This window comes from Crinia signifera, chromosome 9 (assembly GCF_055691185.1).
Source record: "Crinia signifera chromosome 9, ASM5569118v1, whole genome shotgun sequence".
In the NCBI taxonomy this organism is placed as follows: Eukaryota; Metazoa; Chordata; class Amphibia; order Anura; family Myobatrachidae; genus Crinia; species Crinia signifera.
The window spans coordinates 19784355-19811813 of NC_139225.1; the positions used below are offsets into that span (position 1 = coordinate 19784355).

General features: G+C 49.9%; 1 protein-coding gene across 2 annotated transcripts; it reads left to right on the forward strand.

Annotated features, from left to right (window-relative positions):
- The first annotated feature begins 500 nt into the window (after window positions 1-500).
- STOM (stomatin) lies at window positions 501-26687 on the forward strand. 2 transcript variants are annotated; one of them, XM_083161322.1, is made up of 7 exons: window positions 501-703; window positions 16134-16237; window positions 17823-17895; window positions 18293-18375; window positions 18528-18731; window positions 22419-22553; window positions 25453-26687. In XM_083161322.1, exons 1-7 carry the CDS (start codon window positions 571-573, stop codon window positions 25645-25647), a joined length of 927 nt encoding a protein of 308 aa, XP_083017448.1. In that variant the 5' UTR covers window positions 501-570; the 3' UTR covers window positions 25648-26687. The 2 variants fall into 2 exon arrangements, with proteins under 2 accessions (XP_083017448.1, XP_083017447.1); XM_083161321.1 differs by lacking the exon at window positions 501-703 and adding an exon at window positions 9881-9950.
- The last annotated feature ends 772 nt before the right edge of the window (window positions 26688-27459 follow it).

Here is a 27459-nt window from a genome sequence, read left to right on the forward strand (position 1 = left end):
CCCATACATGATTTCACACGGACAAGTGTCCGTGTGGTCTTGGGTGGCGGGACCTAGTGGAGCGTGCGGCCCTGCATTCGATGTTCGGCGACCATCGAATGCAGGGGCTGCTCCTAAGACGGAGGAGGCGTATCCCCGTCCACTTTCATGCGGATCGCCACATATCCGCGTACGGACGGAGGTGGCGATCCGTATGGAAGGCGGGGATTCGCCTGCACGGTCGTGGCCGCATATTCTGATCGGGCCGCACGGATCAGAATAAGGGCCTCTGTGAGGAGACCTGCAAAACATGCACTGTTGGTAGCTCTCGAGGACTAGGGTTGGCTACCCCAGCCTTAAGGAGATTACATTACAGCTATAGCATGTGCAGCAGTAGCTGAGACCCATGCGGTGGGTGTGTTGGTGTGTGTGTATCTCTGTCTGTACACAATGCCTGTCTAACGGCTGGAGGGTGTGACTGGGGAGGAGGTCTGGGACTGGCTGGGGAGGAGAGCTGGGACTGGGGAGGAGAGCTGGGACTGGGGAGGAGGTGTGTGCGGCAGGGAGTGCCTCTCTCTGCTTGTGTATGTTATGAGCAGTGACGGTGATTTCCAGCTGTCTCCTATAGCAGAAGCTTCTCAGTTAGTGACCGGTCCTCAGACCATGGCTGATAATCGGGACTCTGAGATGAAGCGGAACCGGAACTGGATCGCAGACAGCGCTGGTAACTTACATTGCTCTGTAATATGGTGCCTCCCCCCCTCCTCTGTCTCTGCTGTACCTCATCCTGTCTACCCTGCTGTTACTGTCTGTCTGTCATACACACTGAGCGGCTTTTCCCCTGCCCGGTGCCGATGGAGGGTGGGAGGATGGCGTTGTATAGCGGCGCAGCGCTATGCACAGCTGTCCTGAAAGCCGCTCATCTGCTGGTATAACCAGCAGATGAACGGGTTTCCCGGCGATGTTGCGGGAGCGCGCAGCATCACTCATCGTCGGGCCATACACACTGGGCGGCTTTGAGCTGAAAGCCGCTCAAACCTGCTGTTTTGAGTGACTTTCAGCTCAAAGTCGCCCAGTGTGTATGGGCCTTTACTCTCTTGTCTGCCCTGTTGCATGTTCTGAGCTGTGTTCTAGGATAAAACAGGGCGTGCATTAAAACTGGACCCGTCATCCCCCTTATCTCTCCTGGTTAATAATATGCTTCCTCGCATTCTTCTTGGCTGTGTTTAACCTCTTCATTGCTGGCCGAAGATTACGTGTTCTAGGACCAGCCCTTAGGACTACGCGACCTTTAATTTCACAATCAGTCATTTAACCCTGTGAGGTCCCCAGTAATAAGACAGACTGCGAGGAAAGGGTTTCTGTCTGATATGTAGAGTCCGCTGTCTCTGTGATTCACTGTCCTCATTGTGAGCACAATAGATTACAGCACAGGGAACAGACTACAGGTTCCCTGCTGGTTACTATGAGGAGCGCTGCTAAACAAACACCAGCAATTTTGCAGGCTGTACTGGAGAGGGGTTTGGTATATACGTGGACCCAGGGCATGATGGGAAAATTACCTAAACTGCATGGGATCTAGACACTACCTTTGGATAGGGTTCCGACAGTCATTAGCCCGACGTCGGGATCCCGACTGCCCGGACTCAGACAGCATGGTGATCGCAACAAAGCCCCTTGCGGGTTCGCTGCGCTCGCCACCTATTCTATTTTTTCTCTATGGGGGTCGTGGACCCCCACGAGGAAAAATAGCGGGTGGCCGGGGGCATCCGTCTGTCAGCGTCAGGTAAATGACTGTCGGGACCGCGTCCGGCACCCCTGGAGAGTATATGGCCTGTCCGACAGATCGGTGGGCACAAGGTTGGACTATACTGTAATGTCACATGACTTTTTCCCCCAGTCATGTGACGTCAGCCACCCGGCCCGAATAGGCATCGTCACGCCTGCTTGTGCAGGGGAACGCCCAGCATGTTTATGGACACGCCCATCCAGCCCCATGCCCTCCCCCATTCTTCCCACTATGAAGCAAATGGCCCTGCAAGTGTAAAACTCACTGAAGCCGTTCGCTACCAGGGTTTGCGTGTGCACATATTTGTGCATACGCAAAGCCCGACTATCGGGGATGGGGCCGAATTCTGTCTGAATCGGCCCCAATATACCATGGCTCAGGCCTGCACTGCAGGTGTACAGTGAGGTGTCTAACTAGGGCCAGCCAGCCACATTTCCTCTCCGGGGCCCTAATTTATGTGTTTTCACTCCAGCCACACACACACATAGCATTTAACTTATATGACCCATCCTTCAGTGCTCCAGATATTGTGGTACTACAAGTTCCAGCATGCTCTGTGGTAAATCCACAGAAATGGTATCGACTGACATTGAGCGTGGATCTTCTGAGGTAAATTTACTAAAGTTTCTAAAGAAGAAAAGAGATAATTTCTCTATTGCACAGATTCTCAAAGTCGGTCCTCAGGACCCCTCACAGTGCATGTTTTCAGGTTTCCTCACAGAATCTAGTGAAATAACTAGCTCCACCTGTGGATCTTTTAAAATGTGTCAGTCAGTAATGAGCGCACCTGTCGGGTGATCTGGAAAACGTGTGGGGTCCTGAGGACCGATATTGAGAACCACTGCTCTATTGCATACTAGAGAATTCTAGAAACTGTTTGGTTGCTATCGGCAACATTACCTCTTTTCATTTTTAGAGACTTTAGTAAATGTGCCCCTTGCGTCACGGGGTGACATGCATTGTGCATGGGTGCATGGTCTGTGTACATAGATTACACACAGGATGTGTATTTACTTCAATACGTGTTTTGCTGGTTCTGCTGTCACATGAATACAGAGTCCTCCAGTCAGATGATTTCTGTCATTTACGAAAGACACAGGAACTGGATTGTATAGAAAGTAGGTTTGTATAAGGACGAACGACAAACACTATGGTCTGTGCTGTAATAAGTCACCTATAGAGATGAGTCTCAAAGGGTGGAATGTACTAAACAAAAACTGCTGTAAAAACCCCGTTTTCAGATCCCTCCCAGCATGCCCTGCGGCCACCAGCTACTCTGCGCGTGCGCAGTTGGACGTCCCCGTTAAAAACGAGGAAGTCCAGGCAGCGGCAGGGATCGCAAAGGGCGGCTCTTATCGGGAGAGCTGCCTTTGCGTTGCTCACCGCATATGTTAGTACATATGCGGTGAGCATCGGCGCGATGGGCAGCAGGATGTACTGCCGCTGCTTGGTACTTCCTGCCCAAAGTTCGGCAAAATTTAATAGAACATTGTGGTGACCTAATGATCCATACCAACCCCTGACATAGAACCTCTCACTGTCTAACCCCATCTGTACAGGGCAGCAGAGCGCTTGGCCGGGCCCAGGTACTGTTCAGGGGGTGTGGCCTAATTTCAGGAGGTGCGGTCATACACACAAATGAAAAATAATAATTTAGGCAGCTCCTTGGCCACACTGCACAGCAGCACACAGCATTGTGTGCTGGACTGAGAAGCTATGCCGTAGCAGCTGATGCCAAGTAACAGGGTCTCACTGGGCGCCTCCATCAGACCTGGGGCCGGGTAATTAGTACCCCCTCCCCCATTCTCTCAGCACCACTGCATCTGTGTCATCCCTGCCTGTCTGCCCCTCACATTTACAATGTAGGCTCTGACAAGCAGGGCCCTCTGCCCTCATGTTCTTTTCCTTGTCTTACTTAAACCATCTTCGTTGGCACCAAATCCTGCGGTTTTCTGCCACCCTGATTATGTTAGTGGTGTCTGCTGAAGACTGTTTGGGAATCACAGGCTCAGTGGCACCCGGCATTATAGCCGGCCCTGCTTTGGGTTACAGCCTGTTGTGTTGCAGAATGCTGCATTGTGTAATGTATTATTTACTTCATGGGCTGATTTCTGACCTTTCCTGTGGCCTAGTCCGAGGCTTACTAGAAGGGGGATTCAGGTGCATGTAATTGATGAAATCTGCCCAACATTTACCAATATGGCCGCCCTGGAGCTGCGCAATAAGACGTCTTGCAGGATGTATGTCCCCGATTTCACTGACCACATGACAAAGCAAAGTACTGAGGTTACATGGTTACAGTAAAATCTGCAACATGTACATGAACATCACATTTGTAGGGGCTGCCCGGTGTTTGCTAATAGGTGACTCATATGCCAACCATAAAACCGGTGGGGACTGCAGTGAAACTGCTCATGTGACGTCCCGCAGCCACCTAGTCCCTATTAGTCTGTGTTATGGAGACGTGCGTATTTCTGGGTTCACACCCTGTAATGGGAAGAGTGGGGTGCGTGGCTGAGTGTGACCTCTGTTACGTTCACAGCCAAACGCAAAATTTTATTTTCAGTACATTATACAAATAAGCGCAGGTGACATATTTGCATGTGTGTTCCCTGTTCAGCAGGAGACCGCACAGTCCTCGCCCTACAAGTAACTGGATGCTTGTGATCAGTATCTGGTTCCAGCCCTGCTCTCCGATGATGGGACGTATTTTGCATTTCTGTGGGAAAAGTACATTTCTCAGAGAACGCTGAGCAGAGTTATGTAGTGCTACATGTAATACAGACTGTTCAGACAGACATATCGGGGGTACATACTCACTGACGTGCCCCCAATATGGCGGCCGTTCAACTGAATGGCTGACATGTTGGGTCAGTTGTGTACCCAGCATGAGGTATATTTGTAGTGGCTTCCTAATGACTAGAAATTACTGGTGTTTGTACTGAATATGTGTATACAGTATAAGTATATGTGTGTATCTTATGTGTATATATTGTAAGTGAGTGGTGTGTACATATTTGTATATGTGGGAGTAAATATATTTGTGGTGTGTGTTTTATACATACTTGACTACTTTCTGGCTTCCCGTTATTTCAGACATTGCACTGCGGTGGGCAGGGCTAAAATGACACGATTCACGCATAGTTACCTCCCCTCCTGCATTCTGCAGGAGACTCCCTGACATAACAGCAATCTCCCTCTCTCCCTCATTAGTCTAGAAATCTCCCTTATTTTACCTAGCCCACATTACACTTACACCATAGTTACCTCCCCTCCTGCATTCTGCAGGAGACTCCCTAAAATAACAGCAATCTCCCTCTCTCCCTCATTAGTCTAGCAATCTCCCTTATTTTACCTAGAATCATCAGCACCATTTCCCAGCACTTTAGCAAGTATAGTAGCTCTTACTAACTGCTTTGGGGCTCATCTACATTTGGATATAAGTCCTTTTACCAGATTCCTCATCTAGCAGTACACACCCATGCTTCTAGGTGCCATGTTCACAATCTCTTCATATATGGAACTCGACATGCCATTTGGGTGGAGCATGACACGCCCCCTCAATGGGGCGCTGTGTAAATTCTACTACCATCTATTATCTCCCTGAAACTAGTTTTCAAAAGTAGACAAGTATGGATTCACGTCATTTTACTCACAACCCCCCCCCCCCCCCAGTTGAGGGGGGGTGTCTCAGGAGCCACACAGCTCTGCATTCTGCATGAGGGTTGTCCCCCTCTTCAGGGGGCCGGGAGGGTGACCTGATTTCCAGGACTCTCCCGGCCAAGGGAAGACAACCCTGGTTTTATATCAGTGTCAGTTGTGGGCCCAGGTGCAGAAATATAAATCTGGCCACCCCCTGTTGTGCCACACGGTGGGTGACAGGGAAAGGCAGAGGGAGGCAGAGTGTAACAGAGGCGGAGTGTGACAGGGAGAGAGAGCGTGTGACAGTGGGTGACAGGAAGAGGGCTATATTGTCTGCAGTGGGCCCCTTAATTCTTAGGGTCCTTAGTGCACTGCACCTGCTGCACCAAGGGTAGTTCCGCCTCTGCACCTCGGTTTTTTTATCCCTTTTTGTACAAAGATCCTGAGGTTTTGCACTCAAGTGCATTAGGCCTGATTGTGTGTGTGTAAACATTTCACCCCGGTCCCCCACCCCGCTCCTTACCAGGCTCTGGGCTGGCACCCAGGAACTTTCCAGCTAGACGCGGCACATTCCTGGCAGTGTAGCGTGAAAGTGGAATAATGTGCTGGCAGGTGAGTGATTGTGTTAATGGCAAGCGGATGTTGAATAATAAATAGGTTAATGAGTGCTTAGTGGGAAGGGTGGAGGGATTAATAGGTGATACATGAGTGTAGTAAAGGGGCTGTATGGGCAGGATGATATAATCTGGGACAGATAATGAATTGATGAGAGGTGGAATAATGGAGGCTGTATGGGGGGGGGGGTGGCAGTGAAGTAACTAGAAAATTCTGGTGCTCCCATACATTAATCATTACTTTTACCTACATGCTCATTGCCCAGGGTTTCATGCTCGTTACCAAGGGTTTCATGCTCAAGGTTTCATGCTTGATGCCATGGGCTACAAGCTCATTGCCAGGGGTTACGTGCTCGTTGCCAGGGGTTTCACGTTCGTTATCATGGATTTGATGCCCAGGGTTTCATGCATGTTGCCATGGGTTACATGCTCGTTGCCAAGGATTTCATGCTAGTTATCATGGATTTCATGTCCAGGGTTTCAAGCTCGTTGCCGAGGGTTTAATGGCCAGGGTTTCATGCTCGTTGTCAGGGGTTTCATGCCCAGGTGTTCATGCTTGTTGCTAGGGGTTTCATGCTCATTGCTAAGGGTTACATGCTCGTTGCCAGCAGTTTCATGCTTGTTGTTGAAGGTTTTATGCCCAGAGTTACATGCTCATTGACAGGGTTACATGAACGTTGCCAGGTAGTTTCATGCTCATTGCCGGGGTTTATATGCTCATTGCCAGGGGGTTTCATGCTCATTGCCATGTTTATTGCCAGATGGTTTCTTACTCAATGCCAGAAGTTACATGCTTAGTGCCAGGGGGTTTCTTGCTCAGTGCCAGGAGTTACATGCTCATGGCCAGCGGATTACATGCTCATTGCCAGGGGCTTTATTCTCCCAGTGTACCAGTGTTCCTCGAATCCTGAACCTCCAGGTAACTCTATATGTGCTGAGCTTCCCTGACAGATACTAGAGGTCCAGTAGGCCCTCTGGCATCTGTCTATTCCTCAGCGGTGGACATTTTTGGTGGGAAAATTTCAGCAGATTTCATGCGGACAGACAGACCTCATGGAATCTGCATAAAACAGGTGCCGGCAACCCCATACAACCGCTGGGACTGCAGGGGCTATGGCTGTTGAATGGTGGATGCAAATGGGTGTCAAAGGAAGGGGGGGGGGGGGGTGCTGTCTATTTGGTCAGTCCAGGGCCCCATAATTCCTGATGGCAGCCTTGTGAATGAGTCCCCTCGAGGTGAGAGTAATTATGCCCCTTTCAGACCGCACATATTTACCATTTTATTGCTGTTTCAAAATGGTAATGTGTGCGGTCTGAAAGGTGCTGAGTGATGTTACCGTTTCCAAAAAAACGGTTTTTGGAAACGGTAAATATGGAGGGTCCTACCCGTTTCAGACCCGTTTATTTGGTGCCTAGAACGGGTCTGAAATGGTATTCTCCTCTCTCTAAACCCCCCCCCCCCCCAGCGCAGGGAAGGGAATGGTCGCGCTGGGGGCAGGGGGTCCCTGCAACTCCGGGGCACTGTGTCCTGCCCTGCCCGAGGTGAGAGCGGGGGCTGCTGCACTGCGCCGAGGAGGTGAGGGGGACGGGCGGCTCTGGCTGAGGTGCGGGCGGCTGTCTGCCCTGAATCACCAGTTCCGGAGCGGGGCAGCAGCGGAGTGCGGGCAGCGGGAGCACGATGTGGATGTCCCGCTGCCTCTGCGGTGGGGTGGTGGTGGGAGGGACGGTGCTGACAGTCCGATATTGGCAGCAGCGCAGGGTGTGCTGATGATGAGAGGGACGGAGAGCAGCCAGCGGTGCAGCTGATGGAGAGTGGGCAGGGGGGGCGCATGGTGAGGTGATGCCCCCCATCACCTCATCATGCGCTCTCCATCAGTTGCACCGCTGGCTGCCTGCTCTCTGTCCCTCTCATCATCAGCACACCCTGCGCTGCTGCTGCCTGTGTCTCAGCGCCGGGGGAGGGGGGGCTTTACCGCTTTTCACTGTAGCTTTCACACCGCAAACCTGCTTTAGACCAGGTATTTACATGCGGTGTGAAAGGGGTTAAACTTGTTCTGACCCGTTTCAAAAACCGTTTTAAATACCTGGTCTGAGCAGGTTTTGCGGTGTGAAAGCAGCATTAGTGTGGCAGAGTTATGTTTACAGAATTCACGAGTCTGTGGAAAGTTCAGGCCCCTGATATTATAAGTATTACGTTCATCCACCTAGAGAGGGGAATTCTGGGACAATGATTTACCGGCCTTTGTTTTGCAAGATATAACTGAACCTTGTGACCTCGTAATACCATGACCTCAATCAAAGCATTATCTATCTATCTATCCCCAAATGGGAAACGGTCATCTATTAGAATGAACTTAGGTCTACAGTCATTAGGTCGACCCCACTAGGTCGACTGGCAGGAAGGTCGACATGACTTAAGGTCGAATTTGCATAAAGGTCGACATGAGGAAGGTCGACTGGTCATAAGGTCAACATGGGGTTTTTCACTGTTTTTTGAGCCGACATGTGCCGACAGGCGGTATTTCATGCCCTACCATCCACTAGGGCGTGGAGGAGGCCATGCCATGTCTCTGCCGTTTTGGATAACAGACCTGTCATCCCCCTGGTGTTCCCTGATCTGTGTGGTGCATAATGAGCAGGGAGATGTGTCGCCTCTGTAGTAATGATATTGGAGGCTGTTCTCTCTCTTTTTCTTTGTTTTTTTCAGCCCGCATTTGAATTATAAACTTTCTAATGATTTTTTTCCCCATACAGTAATGGAGCTGCAAAGAGGTGATGTTGCCAGTAGCAACCTACCGTAGCAATCAGATGCTATCATTTCTCTATTGCATCCTAGGAAATGATAGACAGAATCTGATTGTTGCCCGTAGCAACCAACACCTATTTTCATATTTAGAAGCTTTAGTAATATTACCCCTAAGGGGTGACCATCCTCTGGGGTGATAATGCACCATAAAGGGTTGAGGGGGTATGAGAGCTATATTTAATACATGGGCCCCTGTCAGGGCTGTTTTAAGGGTGCTCATGCTTGAGGCACCATACAGTGAGTACAATGGCTGCTGCTGTACACGACAGCTGACCACTCCGTCCGCGCGCACTCTCCCCTCTCACACCGGCGGTGAGTGCGCGCGCAGCTCCTTCTCCTGTTCCCGCGCGGAGTCGGTCACGCGAGAAAGGGGCGGGGCGGGGCGGGCTGGGGCGCGGTAGTCGGTTGGGCTCCCGGCTGTTGGTTGATGTGAGGGCGGGACCGGTAGCCGCTGTCGCAGACCCGGACCAGGCTTATCACCTCTGATTTATGGCGAGCTCACTAGCGGGTGATCCGGGGAGTGGGGAGAAGGCTGTGCCTGTGGGGGAGTGTGACTGGGGGCCTGCTATGGGGCAAAGCACTGGTACTCGCGGGGGCCTGCACTGGAGTCCTAGAGCAGGGGGTTTCAAAGGTGCAGGGGGTGTCCCCGGTGCAGGAGGTGCCACATGTACAGGGGGTGTCCCCATTGCAGGGGTTGTCAAACGTGTAGTGGGTGTCCCCCGTGCAGGGGGTGTGAAAGGTGTAGTGGGTGTCCCTGGTTCAGGGGGTGGCCCCAGTGCAGGGGGTGTGAAAGGTGTAGTGGGTGTCCCCAGTGCAGGAGGTGCCACAGGTACAGGGGATGTCCCCAGTGCAGGAGGTGTCAAAGGTGCAGGGGGTGGCCCCAGTGCAGGTGGTGTGTCTGGTGCAGAAGATGCAGGGGGTGTTCCCAGTGCAGGAGGTGCCACCACTGCAGGGGGTTACTCTGGGGCAGGGGATGTGTCTGGGACAGGAGGTGTCACTGGTATTAATGTCAGGGTCATCCCATTGGTTCCTTCAGCTTCTCAGTTAGTGACTGGTTCTCTGACCATGGCTGATATACGGGACGGTGAGATGAAGCAGAACCGGATCGCAGACAGCTCTGGTAACTTACATTGCTGTAATATGGTGCCTCCCCCCGGGGCTGCCATCACACTGTCTGTCACACAAGGCCACTGTCACACTGTCTGCCATACAGGGCCACTGTCACACTGTCTGTCATAGAGGCACATAGACACTGAAAGAGCCAGTGGCTTGTTATACATAGGAGGGGGGACATGGCAGCTTAGTACATTTACCCCTTTAATAATCCTTCGGATATAGGCCCTTATTCTGATCGGTGCGGAAATTCCCGCATGCGGACGGACCGCCGATGTTGATCGTCTGCGCATGTGCAGAGGTCACTCTGCGCATGTGCAGGCGATTTCGCCGCACGGATTCTTTATACGCCGCACAGGGGGCGTAGAGGGGCGTGAGGGGCTACTTAGCCTCATTACCCTATGCATACGCCCCGCGTTTCATGGGAGGTTCCCATGCAAACGCGGGGCGTATGCATGGTAATGAGGCCGTGACGCGTGGGTATGGGGCGGGCATCTGACATCGCCGGATGTCAGCTGCCCGCCCCCATACATGATTTCATACGGACAAGTGTCCGTGTGGTCTAGGGTGGCGGGCGCTGGTGGAGCGTGCGGCCCTGCATTCGATGTTCGGCGACCATCGAATGCAGGGGCTGCTCCCAAGACGGAGGAGGCGTATCCCCGTCCAATTTCATGCGGATCGCCACATATCCGCGTACGGACGGAGGTGGCGATCCGTATGGGAGGCGGGGATTCGCCTGCACGGTCGTGGCCGCATATTCTGATCGGGCCGCACCGATCAGAATAAGGCCCATAGAGACACCGCTGCCTCCTTTCCATTCAGGTGGTTATCTCCAAACATCCATTTTGTTCCACCGCGAGGCTGACGCCTCTTTCCGTAATCTAGATTTCCCTGAGGGATGGAGATGTGTTTGTTCCAATCAACACTGCACACACCACCAGGAATTCTAATTAAAGCCCAACAGGTGCCCTGGGAATGTAGTGCTCATTAGAAGCCCTGATACAGTGGTTCCTAATTCTCAGCAATGTTTAGTGGTGATAATGACAGTAAATGGAGTCTGTTTACTGGTGCTGTCGCTGTCTAGCAGAAGCTTAGAGCGTGGTCTGGACATCTGCTTCCTATATGGCGTGACTGTTACAGTGAACATGTCGCCTACTCAGAGAGAGACACCCAATCCAGTGCCTTGTGCCTCACTGCATACTTCTGTACTCTCTGAGGGCACGATGTATTAAAATACATCGCCGCCCATTGCACCGATGTTGATCACATATGTACTAACATGCGATCAACATCGCAGTGCGGTGACGAAGGCCGCCACTATACCTGTGATGTGGTGTGCGGGGGTCTCCGTCACATTCCCGGGTTCTCTCTGGCCTGGAAGTAGAAGCCCTTTGCCCCTCCTCCTCCACCCTGAAGCTGGAAGGACCTCAGGCTGTGTTTTCTAAGAGGGGGGTATGGCCGCGAGTGCTGTCGGCGGTGGGCGGCGTCAAGACCATAGATTTTTATAGGGTATCGCCATACAAGGATGGCGATACCCTAAGTGATGAAAATGCAGTGGTCGGGTCTTCTTACATTTTAAAATGCGGTCAAACCCCTGAAAATGGGGGTTTTTATAGCATTTTTCCTTTAGTACATCCCACCCTGAATGTCCATCAGACTCCCGAGTTCCCGCCCACTTCTGCATCAGAGGGTGGGGCTGTAATTATGCAAATAATAATAAAACCTATAATGTTTGTCATTATCATTGGCTCAATATTGCCAGTTCAAATTGCCATAAACGATGTTAATAATATCGCCCCCTTCTTCGCGCGTATGGTATAGTGGACTGCGCTTAGTCGAACCCGTCTAGTTAGACGCCTACAGATAGTCGATCGAGTCTAGATCAGCAGTAACGAAGTTAGACACAAGCTTTAGTGTGACGGAAGTGTGGTCGATGGTCACATGGTTGCAACGTCTTCTGTCGTCAATAGTTACTGTATGTATTTATTGGTCGGATAATGATTGAGCATAAGACTATGTAATATGTATGTATGTACTCCACATACCAAAAAAACACATACCAACAAATTGGCCTAAATTGGAGGTGTTTGTTGTCCCTCATGGATCCGATGCGTGGTCCTGTATGCATCGGACATGAACCGGAAGTCAGACCAACCTCTGACTTGGCCCTCCTCGCAGGGAGCGCGGGGGGGGGGGATCCGCTGGGCCATACACTGCTCACAATACCGAGGTCTTGGGTTTGATTCCCACCGCAGCAATTACTGCCTCACAGCATTGGGGTGTTGCACTGGCCAGAGTGACCTTAGGGTCTATACCCACTAGGTGATTTTGCCCAGCTTGTATGGACAGCGATAATGACTGGGCTGAAAATCGGTCAATGCATACACACTGAGCGATTTTCCCCCCTGCCCAGCGATTTTCGCCGTTCTGAATGGCTTTCCATTGCAGGAGGCTGTGGAAAGCTGTTCAGTCTGCTGGTGAAACTATCAGATGAACGGCAGCCGCCGGGGATCATGCGGGACCGCACAACAGCGCTCATCGCCTGCCACGTAAACACGGGGAGACTTTGGAGCTGAAAACTCTGACGAAACCATCGGCAAGTGTGTATGGGCGATTAGGATTTGTACAGACAATCCGGCTGCAGCCCCCCCCCCCCCCCCCGGCTGAATGACTCAATGCGGTCAGGGAGCGCGGCCGGCCCAGTGCGCTGGGATACCCAATTACAGCACTGGTGCTTTACATGGAACATATAGTAACAGTGCACCGGGACACATCAGAAGTACAATACAATGTAAACTGACATATCGAACAATAAAATAAGAGACGAGGTAGGGCGAGGACATAGGGTGAGGGTAACGGAACTCACATCTTGTAGGGAAACCGACCGGTTCTGAAGCAAAGGCGGCTCAGCACTCGATTAACCTCTGCACAGGGCAAGGGTGAGCGTACGGCATCAGAATCGCCGAAGTAGGCACTGGTGCCATGGGTAGTGCTAAGGAAAGCCAAGAGGACGGGGGGCCCTGCCTGTGACAGTTTAAGGGAGGGGTGAAAAGAGTAGGCCAAGGCCAAAGGAGAATAGAAGAGATTTAGAAGATGGGCTGTAAGGAACAGTATGGGTACCACTGAGAAGTCAGCAGGTATGTGATTATAGAGCCCAGGGCTCTCTGCCTATGTACATGTAGTAAAGGTGTGATCTTGCTGCCTCTAAAGCAGGGCTGGGCAACACCGGCCCTCCAGATGTTAATGAACTACACATCCCAGGATGCTTTGCATTAGTTTTGCTATGTGGCCATGCTGAAACTGATGCAAGGCATGCTGGGATGTGTAGTTCATCAACATCTGGAGGGCCGGTGTTGCCCAGCCCTGCTCTAAAGGAATGTTCTCTCCATTACTTATTGTGTAATACGGAACAATAAATGTACTTATTTCATCATCATGGTCATGTGCTGGGAAAACCCGGCACAGGTAAATGTTTTGTGACTCATCCAATACTACAATCAGTATATAAATATAACTCCAACCTTTCCAACTCTAGAGGACTCTGCCACCGTCCTGGCTGCCATGGCTGGTGACGGTGTCTGCGACACCCCTTATGTACCATAAGATGTGCTGTAGACATACAGCCACCAGCCCGGACAGCGGCATAGTACATGGTAAATCTCGTCATTACGGAAGGGTAGATTGAGGGACTTAGGGCTCCCCGGGGGGGTAGCATGCTAGGTTGTCTGTCATAAAGAAAACAGATAGAATTAAAGGGCCATGCCCGTCACACAAAATAGGCCCACCAGATCCCGAATAATAAACCTAATTGCACAAAAATACTTGCTTTCAAAATATTCTCTGGCTAAGAGACCAGTCCAGCGTCTCCCGTAGACAGTGAGACGTTGGACTTGGGTGCGAGTTTGGGGTTTATCATTCCAGCATGCGAGTAGATAAGATCTGTCAAGATAACATATCACCATGTGTGACCGCGTACTTCAGCCCCACCGTGTGCACTGTAATGGGCACCTCCACGGATTGCACACCCTGCCAGCGGTGACCGACCCCAGCTGTTTCCTGTGTATGGTTCTTCCGCGGGCAGGATTGTCTCCAGGTGGATCATCCGTACAGGGTGTATTAGATTACGCCACACATCAGTGTTCCGTTATATGCACTGGGTCCTAGTATTGCCCACCTGCCACAGTGTAACCTTCGTAGCATGCCCAACATGGCTGCCTCGTCTGGTACACTCGTACAAGGGATGAAAAATACATGGACCTGGGGGTATTTTTGGGACTCTACTTTGAGTGTTAGGATGCTGCAGTCACCTCATTTTGGGGCTTATTCTAGTTCACTCTTTCTGACAAAATCCTTCTTAGATCGACAAAACCATGTACACTGCAGGTGGGGCAGATGTAACTTGTGCAGAGAGAATTAGATTTGGGTGGGGTTTTTCTTCAAAAGTGAGATCTATATTGCAGTGTAAAAATGAAGCAGCCACTATTTACACTGCACAGAAACAAAATAACTCACCCAAATCGAATTCTCTCTGCACATTTAACATCTGCCCCCCTGCAGTGCACATGGTTTTGTCCATCGAAGAAGGATTTTGTCAGAAAGAATGAACTAGAATAAGGCCCTTTGTATCATCTCTTCTAAGAGTAACCTATTCCACTCAGGGTATTCCTAACACAGCGCGCCCAAGATGGCTGCCTCATCTGGTACCTTGTGAGGGTGGAATATGGAACCTGGGGAAGTTATTATTAAACATGCCTGCACCAATCCTGCATTATGCTAACTATGGGGCTTATTCTAGTTCACTCTTTCTGACAAAATCCTTCTTAGATGGACAAAACCATGGGCACTGCAGGTGGGGCAGATGTAACATGTGCAGAGAGAATTAGATTTGGGTGGGGTTTTTTTTCAAAGTGAGATCTATATTGCAGTGTAAAAATAAAGCAGCCAGTATTTATCCTGCACAGAAACAAAATAACTCACCCAAATCTAATTCTATCTGCACCTGTTACATCTGCCCCCCTGCAGTGCACTTGGTTTTGTCCATCAGAGAAGGAATTTGCCTCTAAGAGTGAACTAGAATAAGGCCCTATGTGCTCAAGGATTTCTTATGTCTGTGTGCTTTGTCCAGCTCTGTATGACTAACATCTTCTGTCCATTGTATTTGATGTCTGTGTAGGAAGAGCGCTGTATAAATCTGCTTATTAGTAATATGTGGGGGAGGGTTTTGAGCCATTGACGTATGGGGTAATACATGTCCTGGTTTCCTGAGTGTTGTTACTACACCCCATGTACACAACACAGGTGCCTGGTTACCGCGCATTGCAGCTGTCTAGGGGGCTCCCGTTCTATTCATCGGGGAACACTTCCGTCAGTCACGTCTCAGCTTGTTGCCTGTTTGCAGGTAGTCCCCAGGTGCAGCACCATGAAGAGGGCGGCTGGTAATATAGCAGCACTTAGTTCCTGTGTGCAATACAACAAGGCCGCGCTTCTATAGCCCCTAGTGCCTCGTACCTCCGCCGTCCCTCTGTGTCTCTGTCCTGGTGATGGGATATTAGGTGCACTGTGTCGGCAGGCTTTAGGGTCAACACCTGAAATAGCTCCACATGGCTAAGGTCGCGTCCGAAGGTTGACACAAGCATTATGTCGACACGACCGACAGTATTTCATGCCCTACCATCCATTATGGCATGGTGGTAGAATAAAAGAGTGCGCCGAGTGCATCGAGCCATGAGAGGGGATGCGGTACACTTAGAAGGTGTCCGTGACAACTATGTCGACATTCGGGACAAAAAATATGGAAAAACTAATGTTGCACTTTTGATTGTCGACCTAATGCTCCTTTCCAACCTATTTTATGCCTGTCCACCTAAATTGGGTCTACCCGTACCTGTGTTGATGGCCACAAAACCTGCAGAATTTATGATTCTTGTCGCGGAGATGTTATGCGGGAGATCTGTGGAGCACAGTCACACATAGGAGGCTATGGCGGAATATCTGCACCTAGCATCTATAGAGGCTGACATTGGTCATCTCCGTCCTGGCACAGTCAGATGAATGGATGTACACTCACACTGCAAAAGATGCAGCCCCTAGGTCTGTGTACGGGGGGGGTCACCAATAGTGGGACGCCAGTACTGCACCGTTATAACGCACGGCTCAGATGCGATAATAATGAGCGATGTTTCTGTTGCAGGAGAGTCGGACACCGGGCTGGGATGTTGTGGTTGGGTACTCGTCATTGTGTCCTTCTTCCTCATCCTCATCACATTTCCTATATCGATATGGATGTGCATAAAGGTGAGCAGAAGCCACACTAATATATACTTAGGGGGTGATTCTTCTACTCGCTCGCTGGGGCTGTATCAGTGGGCAGACATGTACACAGTCACAGGTGTATATACAGGTACATGTACACACAGACAGGTGCATCTACAGGTGCATGTACACAGTCACAGGTGTATCTACAGGTGCATGTACACACAGACAGGTGCATGTACACACAGACAGGTGCATGTACACACAGACAGGTGCATGTACACACAGACAGGTGCATGTACACACAGACAGGTGCATGTACACACAGACAGGTGCATGTACACACAGACAGGTGCATGTACACACAGACAGGTGCATGTACACACAGACAGGTGCATGTACACACAGACAGGTGCATGTACACACAGACTGGTGCATCTACAGGTGCAGGTACACACAGACAGGTGCGTCTACAGGTGCATGTACACAGTCACAGGTGTATATACAGGTGCATGTACACACAGACAGGTATATCTACAGGTGCATGTACACACAGACAGGTGCATCTACAGGTGCATGCACACACAGACAGGTGCATCTACAGGTGCATGTACACAGTCACAGGTGTATATACAGGTGCATGTACACACAGACAGGTATATCTACAGGTGCATGTACACAGTCTCAGGTGTATCTACAGGTGCATGTACACAGTCACAGGTGTATCTACAGGTGCATGTACACACAGACAGGTGTATCTACAGGTGCATGTACACAGTCACAGGTGTATCTACAGGTGCATGTACACAGTCACAGGTGTATCTACAGGTGCATGTACACACAGACAGGTATATCTACAGGTGCATGTACACACAGACAGGTGCATCTACAGGTGCATGCACACACAGACAGGTGCATCTACAGGTGCATGTACACAGTCTCAGGTGTATCTACAGGTGCATGTACACAGTCACAGGTGTATCTACAGGTGCATGTACACACAGACAGGTGTATCTACAGGTGCATGTACACAGTCACAGGTGTATTTACAGGTGCATGTACACAGTCACAGGTGTATCTACAGGTGCATGTACACAGTCACAGGTGTATCTACAGGTGCATGTACACAGTCACAGGTGTATATACAGGTGCATGTACACAGTCACAGGTGTATCTACAGGTGCATGTACACAGTCACAGGTGTATCTACAGGTGCATGTACACAGTCACAGGTGTATCTACAGGTGCATGTACACAGTCACAGGTGTATCTACAGGTGCATGTACACAGTCACAGGTGTATCTACAGGTGCATGTACACAGTCACAGGTGTATCTACAGGTGCATGTACACACAGACAGGTGTATCTACAGGTGCAGGTACACACAGACAGGTGTATCTACAGGTGCATGTACACACAGACAGATGTGTCCAATCCCTTTCTCTGACTACAGAGTTATATAACACCTAAAGTCTTTATATCAGTTATATTATTTGCTTCCACAATATGGCTTTTCCCATCCAGGAGAATTACACGGTAACTGCATTTCTAGAGAAGCCCATGTATTACTACTGGTGATTGTACTGTATCTGTGGCGGGATTCTCACTGTCCTTTCCCTGCTTTCAGATTGTGAAGGAATACGAACGCGCCATCATTTTCAGGTTGGGACGTATTCTGCGCGGAGGCGCAAAGGGACCAGGTCAGTTCCTATAGGATTTCTGTATGGATGTTCTATATGCTGTATTTAGTGTCTATCAGCAGAGCGGATAATCCCTGCGGCGCTAGTCTGTCCTGTAACGGACATGCTTGTATATGGACGAATGAGATAAACCTGCCATATCTAAGAATGTATCTCATGGGCCACTCTATAAAGTGTGACTCTGCCATTGCGTCATCCTTAGCGGGGACCCAGTGTGTGTCGATTATCGGTCTCTGAGCGAATTTTCAGCCCTGCATTCAGGTCGGGCCCTTAGGCTGCTGTCGGCCCCTGAGCGGTTCCACCATTCTGATGCCCAGTCTTCCAATTTCCCTCCAGTCCTCGGAACACTGTTATTAAACACATGACTTGTTCACAGGTATGTTCTGCTTGTTCACAGGTATGTTCTTCGTGGTCCCTTGCACGGACAACATCATTAAAGTGGACATGAGGACCATCTCGTTTGACATTCCACCCCAAGAGGTAATATCCCTGCTGCTGACTGACGCTCATTATGGAGAGCAGATGGGTCTGGGGCTCGCCCATTACCTTGTTTTGTAATGTTTGTGCGCATTACGGAGGCTACGGTTTCCCAAACAAAGCTCTTCCATCACCTTCTCTGTGTCTCTTCTCAGATTCTGACCAAAGACTCCGTGACCGTCAGCGTGGATGGCGTTGTCTACTACCGAGTCCAGAACGCCACTATGGCGGTGGCTAATATCACTAATGCAGACTCTGCCACCCGCCTGCTCGCGCAGACCACTCTTAGGAACGTTCTGGGCACCAAGAACCTGTCGCAGATCCTCTCGGACAGGGAGGAGATCGCCCACAGCATGCAGGTGAGTGGTACCTACCAACCCCCCCCCCCCGGATGAGCTTGCCTTGTAACCAGATATCACATTTTGGGTTATAAATGTGACCGTCACCTATTATGTGATTTATCCCCGCCTGTATTGAAGGAGGACCAAACAGACAAGAGCGAGCTGTAGACACAGCTGTCAGGGTATAATTATTACTATCAGTGTTACTGCCAATTACTGGGTGTCCTGCCATCTGCGTTACACGGGTGGAGGAGCTGGTAGAGACATTACAGACCTGGTTAATGTTTACATCTGTATCCCTGGCGCACACTTCAGGTGCTCTGAGCAAAGATCTCCACTAATAGCTTTAAAGGGACCGCTCCCTTCCCGCCGTGCCACGAGGCATCTGCCCCTTATCAGTGCAGTCACCAAAAATAATGATATAGTTATATTTAATTGGGATCTGTTATACACCAGAACACGTTTTGCAAGAATCAAAATGATTTTTTTTTAATTTACATTCACAAATTATATAATCCCAGCACTTATAGACTTCACTGCAGGGTCTGTATGTGACCTTGCAGTCTCCACCTACTTCTCGCCTCCAGGAGGTAGCACAGCAGTTGGAAGTGGCACTAACAGCAAACGGTAAAAGATGGTGGCAAGGGGTAGCAGTAAGAGGTGTCAGTAAGGGAGGTAAGGGGGAAGCTGTAAGAGGTGTCAGTAAGGGAGGTAAGGGGGAAGCTGTAAGAGGTGGCAGTAAGGGAGATAAGGGGAAGTTGTAAGATGTGGCAGTAAGGGGAAGCTGTAAGATGTTGCAGTAAGGGGATGCTGTAAGAGGTGGCAATAAGGGAGGTATTGGGAAGCTGTAAGAGGTGGCAGTAAGGGGATGCTGTAAGATGTGGCAGTAAGGGAGGTAAGAGGAAGCTGTAAGTGGTGGCAGTAAGGGAGGTAAGGGGAAGCTGTAAGAGGTGGCAGTAAGGGGAAGCTGTAAGTGGTGGCAGTAAGGGAGATAAGGGGAAGCTGTAAGAGGTGGCAGTAAGGGAGGTAAGGGGAAGCTGTAAGAGGTGGCAGTAAGGGAGGTAAGGGGAAGCTGTAAGTGGTGGCAGTAAGGGAGGTAAGGGGAAGCTGTAAGAGGTGGCAGTAAGGGGAAGCTGTAAGAGGTGGCAGTAAGGGAGGTAAGGGGAAGCTGTAAGTGGTGGCAGTAAGGGAGGTAAGGGGAAGCTGTAAGAGGTGGCAGTAAGGGAGGTAAGGGGAAGCTGTAAGAGGTGGCAGTAAGGGGAAGCTGTAAGAGGTGGCAGTAAGGGGAAGCTGTAAGAGGTGGCAGTAAGGGAGGTAAGGGGAAGCTGTAAGAGGTGGCAGTAAGGGAGGTAAGGGGAAGCTGTAAGAGGTGGCAGTAAGGGGAAGCTGTAAGAGGTGGCAGTAAGGGAGGTAAGGGGAAGCTGTAAGAGGTGGCAGTAAGGGAGGTAAGGGGAAGCTGTAAGAGGTGGCAGTAAGGGAGGTAAGGGGGAAGCTGTAAGAGGTGGCAGTAAGGGAGATAAGGGGAAGTTGTAAGATGTGGCAGTAAGGGGAAGCTGTAAGATGTTGCAGTAAGGGGATGCTGTAAGAGGTGGCAATAAGGGAGGTATTGGGAAGCTGTAAGAGGTGGCAGTAAGGGGATGCTGTAAGATGTGGCAGTAAGGGAGGTAAGAGGAAGCTGTAAGTGGTGGCAGTAAGGGAGGTAAGGGGAAGCTGTAAGAGGTGGCAGTAAGGGGAAGCTGTAAGTGGTGGCAGTAAGGGAGATAAGGGGAAGCTGTAAGAGGTGGCAGTAAGGGAGGTAAGGGGAAGCTGTAAGAGGTGGCAGTAAGGGAGGTAAGGGGAAGCTGTAAGTGGTGGCAGTAAGGGAGGTAAGGGGAAGCTGTAAGAGGTGGCAGTAAGGGGAAGCTGTAAGAGGTGGCAGTAAGGGAGGTAAGGGGAAGCTGTAAGTGGTGGCAGTAAGGGAGGTAAGGGGAAGCTGTAAGAGGTGGCAGTAAGGGGAAGCTGTAAGAGGTGGCAGTAAGGGAGGTAAGGGGAAGCTGTAAGTGGTGGCAGTAAGGGAGGTAAGGGGAAGCTGTAAGAGGTGGCAGTAAGGGAGGTAAGGGGAAGCTGTAAGAGGTGGCAGTAAGGGGAAGCTGTAATAGGTGGCAGTAAGGGAGGTAAGGGGAAGCTGTAAGAGGTGGCAGTAAGGGAGGTAAGGGGAAGCTGTAAGAGGTGGCAGTAAGGGGAAGCTGTAAGAGGTGGCAGTAAGGGGAAGCTGTAAGAGGTGTCAGTAAGGGAGGTAAGGGGAAGCTGTAAGAGGTGGCAGTAAGGGAGGTAAGGGGAAGCTGTAAGAGGTGGCAGTAAGGGGAAGCTGTAAGAGGTGGCAGTAAGGGAGGTAAGGGGAAGCTGTAAGAGGTGGCAGTAAGGGAGGTAAGGGGAAGCTGTAAGAGGTGGCAGTAAGGGAGGTAAGGGGAAGCTGTAAGAGGTGGCAGTAAGGGGAAGCTGTAAGAGGTGGCAGTAAGGGAGGTAAGGGGAAGCTGTAAGAGGTGGCAGTAAGGGAGGTAAGGGGAAGCTGTAAGTGGTGGCAGTAAGGGAGGTAAGGGGAAGCTGTAAGAGGTGGCAGTAAGGGAGGTAAGGGGAAGCTGTAAGTGGTGGCAGTAAGGGAGGTAAGGGGAAGCTGTAAGTGGTGGCAGTAAGGGAGGTAAGGGGAAGCTGTAAGAGGTGGCAGTAAGGGAGGTAAGGGGAAGCTGTAAGAGGTGGCAGTAAGGGAGGTAAGGGGAAGCTGTAAGTGGTGGCAGTAAGGGAGGTAAGGGGAAGCTGTAAGAGGTGGCAGTAAGGGAGGTAAGGGGAAGCTGTAAGTGGTGGCAGTAAGGGAGGTAAGGGGAAGCTGTAAGAGGTGGCAGTAAGGTAGGAAAGGGGAAGCTGTAAGAGGTGGCAGTAAGGGGAAGCTGTAAGAGGTGGCAGTAAGGGAGGTAAGGGGAAGCTGTAAGTGGTGGCAGTAAGGGAGGTAAGGGGAAGCTGTAAGAGGTGGCAGTAAGGGAGGTAAGGGGAAGCTGTAAGAGGTGGCAGTAAGGGAGGTAAGGGGAAGCTGTAAGAGGTGGCAGTAAGGGAGGTAAGGGGAAGCTGTAAGAGGTGGCATTAAGGGAGGTAAGGGGAAGCTGTAAGAGGTGGCAGTAAGGGAGGTAAGAGGTGGCAGTAAGGGAGGTAAGGGGAACCTGTAAGAGGTGGCAGTAAGGGAGGTAAGGGGAACCTGTAAGAGGTGGCAGTAAGGGAGGTAAGGGGAAGCTGTAAGTGGTGGCAGTAAGGGAGGTAAGGGGAAGCTGTAAGAGGTGGCAGTAAGGGAGGTAAGGGGAAGCTGTAAGAGGTGGCAGTAAGGGAGGTAAGGGGAAGCTGTAAGAGGTGGCAGTAAGGGAGGTAAGGGGAAGCTGTAAGAGGTGGCAGTAAGGGAGGTAAGGGGAAGCTGTAAGAGGTGGCAGTAAGGGAGGTAAGGGGAAGCTGTAAGAGGTGGCAATAAGGGAGGTAAGGAGAAGCTATAAGATGTGGCAATAAGGGAGGTAAGGGGAAGCTGTAAGAGGTGGCAATAAGGGAGGTAAGGGGAAGCTGTAAGATGTGGCAATAAGGAAGGTAAGAGGTGGCAATAAGGGAGGTCAGTGTATGAATGGTGTATTTATTCTGTATTTGAGCCTGCAGGGAAAGCGCTAGTGACTCCATCTTATTGTTTCCTTGTAGTCTACCCTGGACGTTGCCACTGATGATTGGGGCATCAAAGTGGAACGCGTAGAAATCAAAGATGTGAAATTGCCGGTTCAGCTACAGCGGGCGATGGCAGCAGAAGCGGAGGCTGCTCGGGAGGCCAGAGCTAAGGTAACTTGTCTTTAGTAATCGTGTTAGGTCTATGATGCAGAACATAACGTCTCTTCCCAGCAGCTGATCCAATCCTCCTGCTGCACAGAGGAGCAGCGCTACCCTGGAACCAGGACAACAGTACCGTAAAAGAAGGCAACAGCACTGCTCCCATCCTCCCGCCACAGCCCATGTGGTAAAAGCCGCCCTCCCTCACCACTCTCCTTCCATAGGGGTAACTGCCCCCCTCCGTCGCCACTCTCCTCCCATGGATTAACTTCCCCCTAGCCCGCCACTCTCCTCCCATGGGGTAACTGCCCCCCTCCCTTGCCAGTCTCCTCATAGTTGAAGCCATCACCTAATCCCTAGGATAACATCCTATTGGCCCGATTCAGACCCGCTTGCTAGGCAGTTTATATTAGCTGCCCAGCAAGTGGGTAAGTGCCGCTGGCCGCTCGGAATTAGGCCCTATGTGAGGGAAGCCGGAGGTACAGGAGAGGTTTCACCTCCTTATACCTATTATAGAATTGTCCTTTATCTTTGCCACCATTTGCTCTACTAATCAGCCCCAGTGTCTGTGGCGTATATGAGGACCTGTAATATGGGTGTAGATGATTCTGCTGCTGTGCCGGGGATTATACAGGTATAGGCCCTTATTTAGATCTGAGTGCAGTACAAATTTGTTTTCAAAATGGGCAAAACCAACTCACACAAATGGAACTCTCTCTATACATGTTACATCTGCCCCCCCCCCCTGCAGTGCACATGGTTTTGCCCATTTTAAGAACAAATTTGGGTACTTGTTTAGTTTCACGGCGGCAGCTCTAAGCTACGCTATGTTTGAATCCTGGCAGCACGCCAACGGCTGCCCTACTTCTCTAAGCTACGTTATCAGCGTAGCGCCGGAAGCAGCGCTACGCTAAGTTTGTTTGAAACTACATTATCAGCCCAACGGCTGCCTTACTGCTGTAGTTAATTTGAAGCTAAGTTATCAGCGTACCTCATAGGTTGCCTTGAACTACGTTGTCAGCGTAGTGACTCCGCGGCAGCCCATCGCTGACAGGTAATTGTGGCACTTATAGTTCCACAGAGAAACAGACAGCCCGGCACACCGCTAACAAAGTACTAGACGCAGCCTTTAGACGCCAACGGTTTTGCATCTAAATTGAGATGTTCCGTAAACCGCTAACAAAGGGGGTGTCCAAAGGGTGCATCTAGTACTTAGACGCTATAGCGTCTAAGTACAGCGCCGGCAATTAGACGCTTTTGCATCTAAATTTAGATGTTCCGCAAACCGCTAACAAGGGTGCATCTATATTTAGAAGGTAGAGCGTCTAAATTTTAGTTGGGTATAGGAGTGCAGCATTATTCCAAAAAAGACAGATTTTTTTTTTTTTTAAAACACTAGTAAACCTGACCAATGACACTTGTCGATGTAACAGCTGTCAACCTTGTTTATTCCACTATCCACGCCAGGCCGAAGCGTGGCGAGCGGACACAGTAAACATCCTATGGACCTTTTCATAACCCCACTATCCACGTTGGTGTGGAGTTGATTTTATAAAGTGTGGCAAGCCACCGAGCCCGAAGCGTGGCGAGCGGACGGGGGTAACTACACATGTATTCCGCATCGGCTTGCTGCACTTGGCACACTATATAAAATCAACTCCACACCAGCATGGATAGTGGGGGTATGAAAAGATCGGTAGGATGCGTACCGCGTCCGCTCGCCACGCTTCGGCCTGGCATGGATAGTGGGGGTGTTTCAGGAACACATTTACACCTGCCATATCATACACCTGAGACAGTAATGATAACATGTGTTAACTGGTAACTTGATTTTTGTTAAGATTAAGAAAATGAATCAAGAAAAAATTATTAAATAACAATACAATGAATAACAAGAAGGAAAAAATGAGAAAAAGTAATTCCTCTGAAACTGTACTGGCAGAAACAGCAGCTGAAGTAGACGCAGTCGCCTTTCTCTGCCTGGGGGAGCAGGGTCAGCGCGTGCAGGCTGCGCAGGAAGGGGTCTTCTGCGCCAAGGGTCTTCCTCCAGATGAACTCCTGCAAGTAGGAGTCCAGCTGATGGCGCGCAGTCCCCCCTTTGGCGCTTATTGCGCCACTTGCAGGATCCCCACAGCCTCTCTATATTCTGGGTGTGAACCCCGCTCTCCAGATCCACAAAGTGGGATTTGTGGTTCACCCTGGACCACATTATCCATTCACACCAGCGAGTCCACAGACCCGTACTCTATCTCTGCCCCTCCCAACGACTGCAATGGAATGAAAACACATTTTACCCTTTTTCACCAGTTGACTTGCAAGAAATCCCTGCTTAGTGGGGCTTATGTCATGGACGAAATACACGTTTCTAGGTCCAGGGGTCTGGTCTGGGCATTGATGAGTAATTATATTATAGATCAGTATAGTGCTACCATGTTACCCGCACAGATTAGTGAGCACTGCCTGGTGCCCGGCTTCCACATTATTGCCAGTTAGAGGGATTGCTAAACCTCACTTTCCTATCTCATTGCATTTCCTTATGATGACATAATCATTTGGGAAACAGTGTCCCAGGTCAGACTTCCTCCTGTGTGTTGCAAATGTGGCCGCCCCGCCGATTGCAAGCTTATCGTCCGTTAGTCAGCTGAGTCATGCCGGATCTAGATGTCAGTGCACAGAAGGAGAACAATTGATCTCCTCTCTGGGTGTAACATGTACAGTGTTTTATGGGCCCACATAACAATTTGGGTATGTGGTTGGTGGTACAATAACGGGCAGCACTTCCTGGTAACCGGAATCCCATGGAGCCAGTGCATAATGAGAACATTAAGCAATGTGTTGACTCATTACTGTGCCCGCAACGTGACCCCTTCATAACTAGAATGGTTTCCTTATATGATCTTCTTATCCCCAGGTCATTGCCGCAGAGGGTGAAATGAACGCTTCCCGCGCTCTGAAAGAGGCAGCAATAGTTATCTCGGAGTCTCCCGCCGCCTTGCAGTTGCGTTACCTCCAGACGCTGAACACAATCGCCGCAGAGAAGAACTCCACCATCATCTTCCCTCTGCCCATTGACTTGTTGCAAGGACTCATGGGAAACAGGAAGTGATTCTCCAGCCCAGGCACGGCCCTCCTGGACAAGGGTTTTTGTTTTTTTCCCTGCATATCAAAGCTAACGTTACCCGGGGAACTGTAGGGGCCATAGAATTGCCATCTTCTTAGTTTAGGTCAGATCACATCCAGACCACGAGCCACCATCACCTGGCCAACAAGTCACACCATGCTCAATCGTAAACTGAAAAATTGACGTTTTAATTGTTATAACGATTGTCAAAAAGGTTTTAGAAATTTGCTGAAATTCACGTGCAGCATCCGATAATTGGATAGTAAAGATCCACATTGTCCAACCAGATTGGCAGAACTGGCTCCAAAATGGTGCACATGGTTTCAATGCACTCAGCCATCAAACACCCAATTTCTCCTTATTGCCCATATACACCCGGATATCCGGGCAGCTGAATGCAGCGCATACGGACCTATTCATTACAGTACCAGAATCCAGCGGTCACAGATAGTATCACTCAGCCTCCAGTGGTAGATTCCACTCAGTGAGGTTTTGGGAGGTATTTCTGAAGGCAGCAGGACCGGACTGCACCTATTGGCCCCAGTATGCATCGTAGTAAAGGGGCGTGGTCTTAAGCCAGGTTAATGGGAGGAGTCTGCTTGCAGAGACCATACAGGCAACAGACAGAGGCTTCATATCATTTGAATGACCCAAAAAATACGTAATGTACCCCAATACACCCCCAAATGTGATGGTCACATTAGCTTCGTGGACACGTGCAGCAAAGAAAAAAAAAAAAAAAGTGAAAGTTATGCTAATACATTTGTAATGTTGCAGGTTTTTAATTAAAATATCCGTTTTGTCTGTATACCTCGGCGCAGATTTATATTCTTACAGAAACAAATCGCTTATATATTTTAGCTAACTTTATTCTACTAGGTTATTATAACAAACCGGTCGCTGTTTTTCACGTTCCATTTTGTTGTAAAATACACGTTTTCTCCTACGTTGCACTGTGAGCCGACCAGTTCTAATGTAATCCATGATTGTGTTTTGTATTATTAAATAAAAGGTTCTGACGTTTCCATCGTCTTGTGAGGTCTTAACCCAAAATAGATGTTAATGACCATTACAACCACTGACCCCTTACAGGACGATCTAGTATACATGTTCCAGACTCCGGTCACACTGGCCAAGCCAGTACCAAGCTGTATTAGCACCTATGCACCGACCCTCAAATTGACAGGGGACTGAGGGGGTAGATGTATGAAGCAGTGATAAAAGGGAGAAGCGGCACCATGGCAACCAATCAGCACTGAAGTAACATCTATAAAAACTTGCATAATATCAAGTTATACAGGAGCAGCTGATTGGTCTCCATGGGCCAGTCTCCTCCTTTATCACTGCTTCATACATCCACCCCCCTCTATATGAGCAGGTCTGAAATCCGCCCCAACATGTACTATATTTTACCTCCAGAGAGGGAACAAAATCCAGGCTTCCATTCTAGAATACTGCTGGAGGAATTGAGGGTATATGAGCGACATCATGGGTGAAGTTTAATACAATGAGAGAATCAGAAAGTGAGAGTTTTGGTAATAAAATCTTTTGTGTTTTAAAGCGGCAATCATTTACACTGCAAGACCAGTTTGATTTGCCGCTAGGGATGGCAATTCCGCAACTGGCCATTGATAGTGGTAAACTATGCAATGGATGACCATCGATATTTTAAAATTTCGATGGTCATCCATTGTGTTTGATTGGCCTGTGGGCCAAAACACGGGGGCAGGGCTTCGCGGGTGTCGGAACTATGCTCCGTGTCCCAGCACTTTATAAAAAACAAAACAAAAAACACGT

Bases quoted from the DNA above. Each gene is read 5' to 3' on its own strand.
- STOM (XM_083161322.1), top strand. From the start codon at position 571: ATGAGCAGTGACGGTGATTTCCAGCTGTCTCCTATAGCAGAAGCTTCT. The intron at 16,238-17,822 runs GTGAGCAGAAGC...CCCTGCTTTCAG, and splicing joins CGATATGGATGTGCATAAAG to ATTGTGAAGGAATACGAACG. The intron at 18,732-22,418 runs GTGAGTGGTACC...GTTTCCTTGTAG, and splicing joins AGATCGCCCACAGCATGCAG to TCTACCCTGGACGTTGCCAC.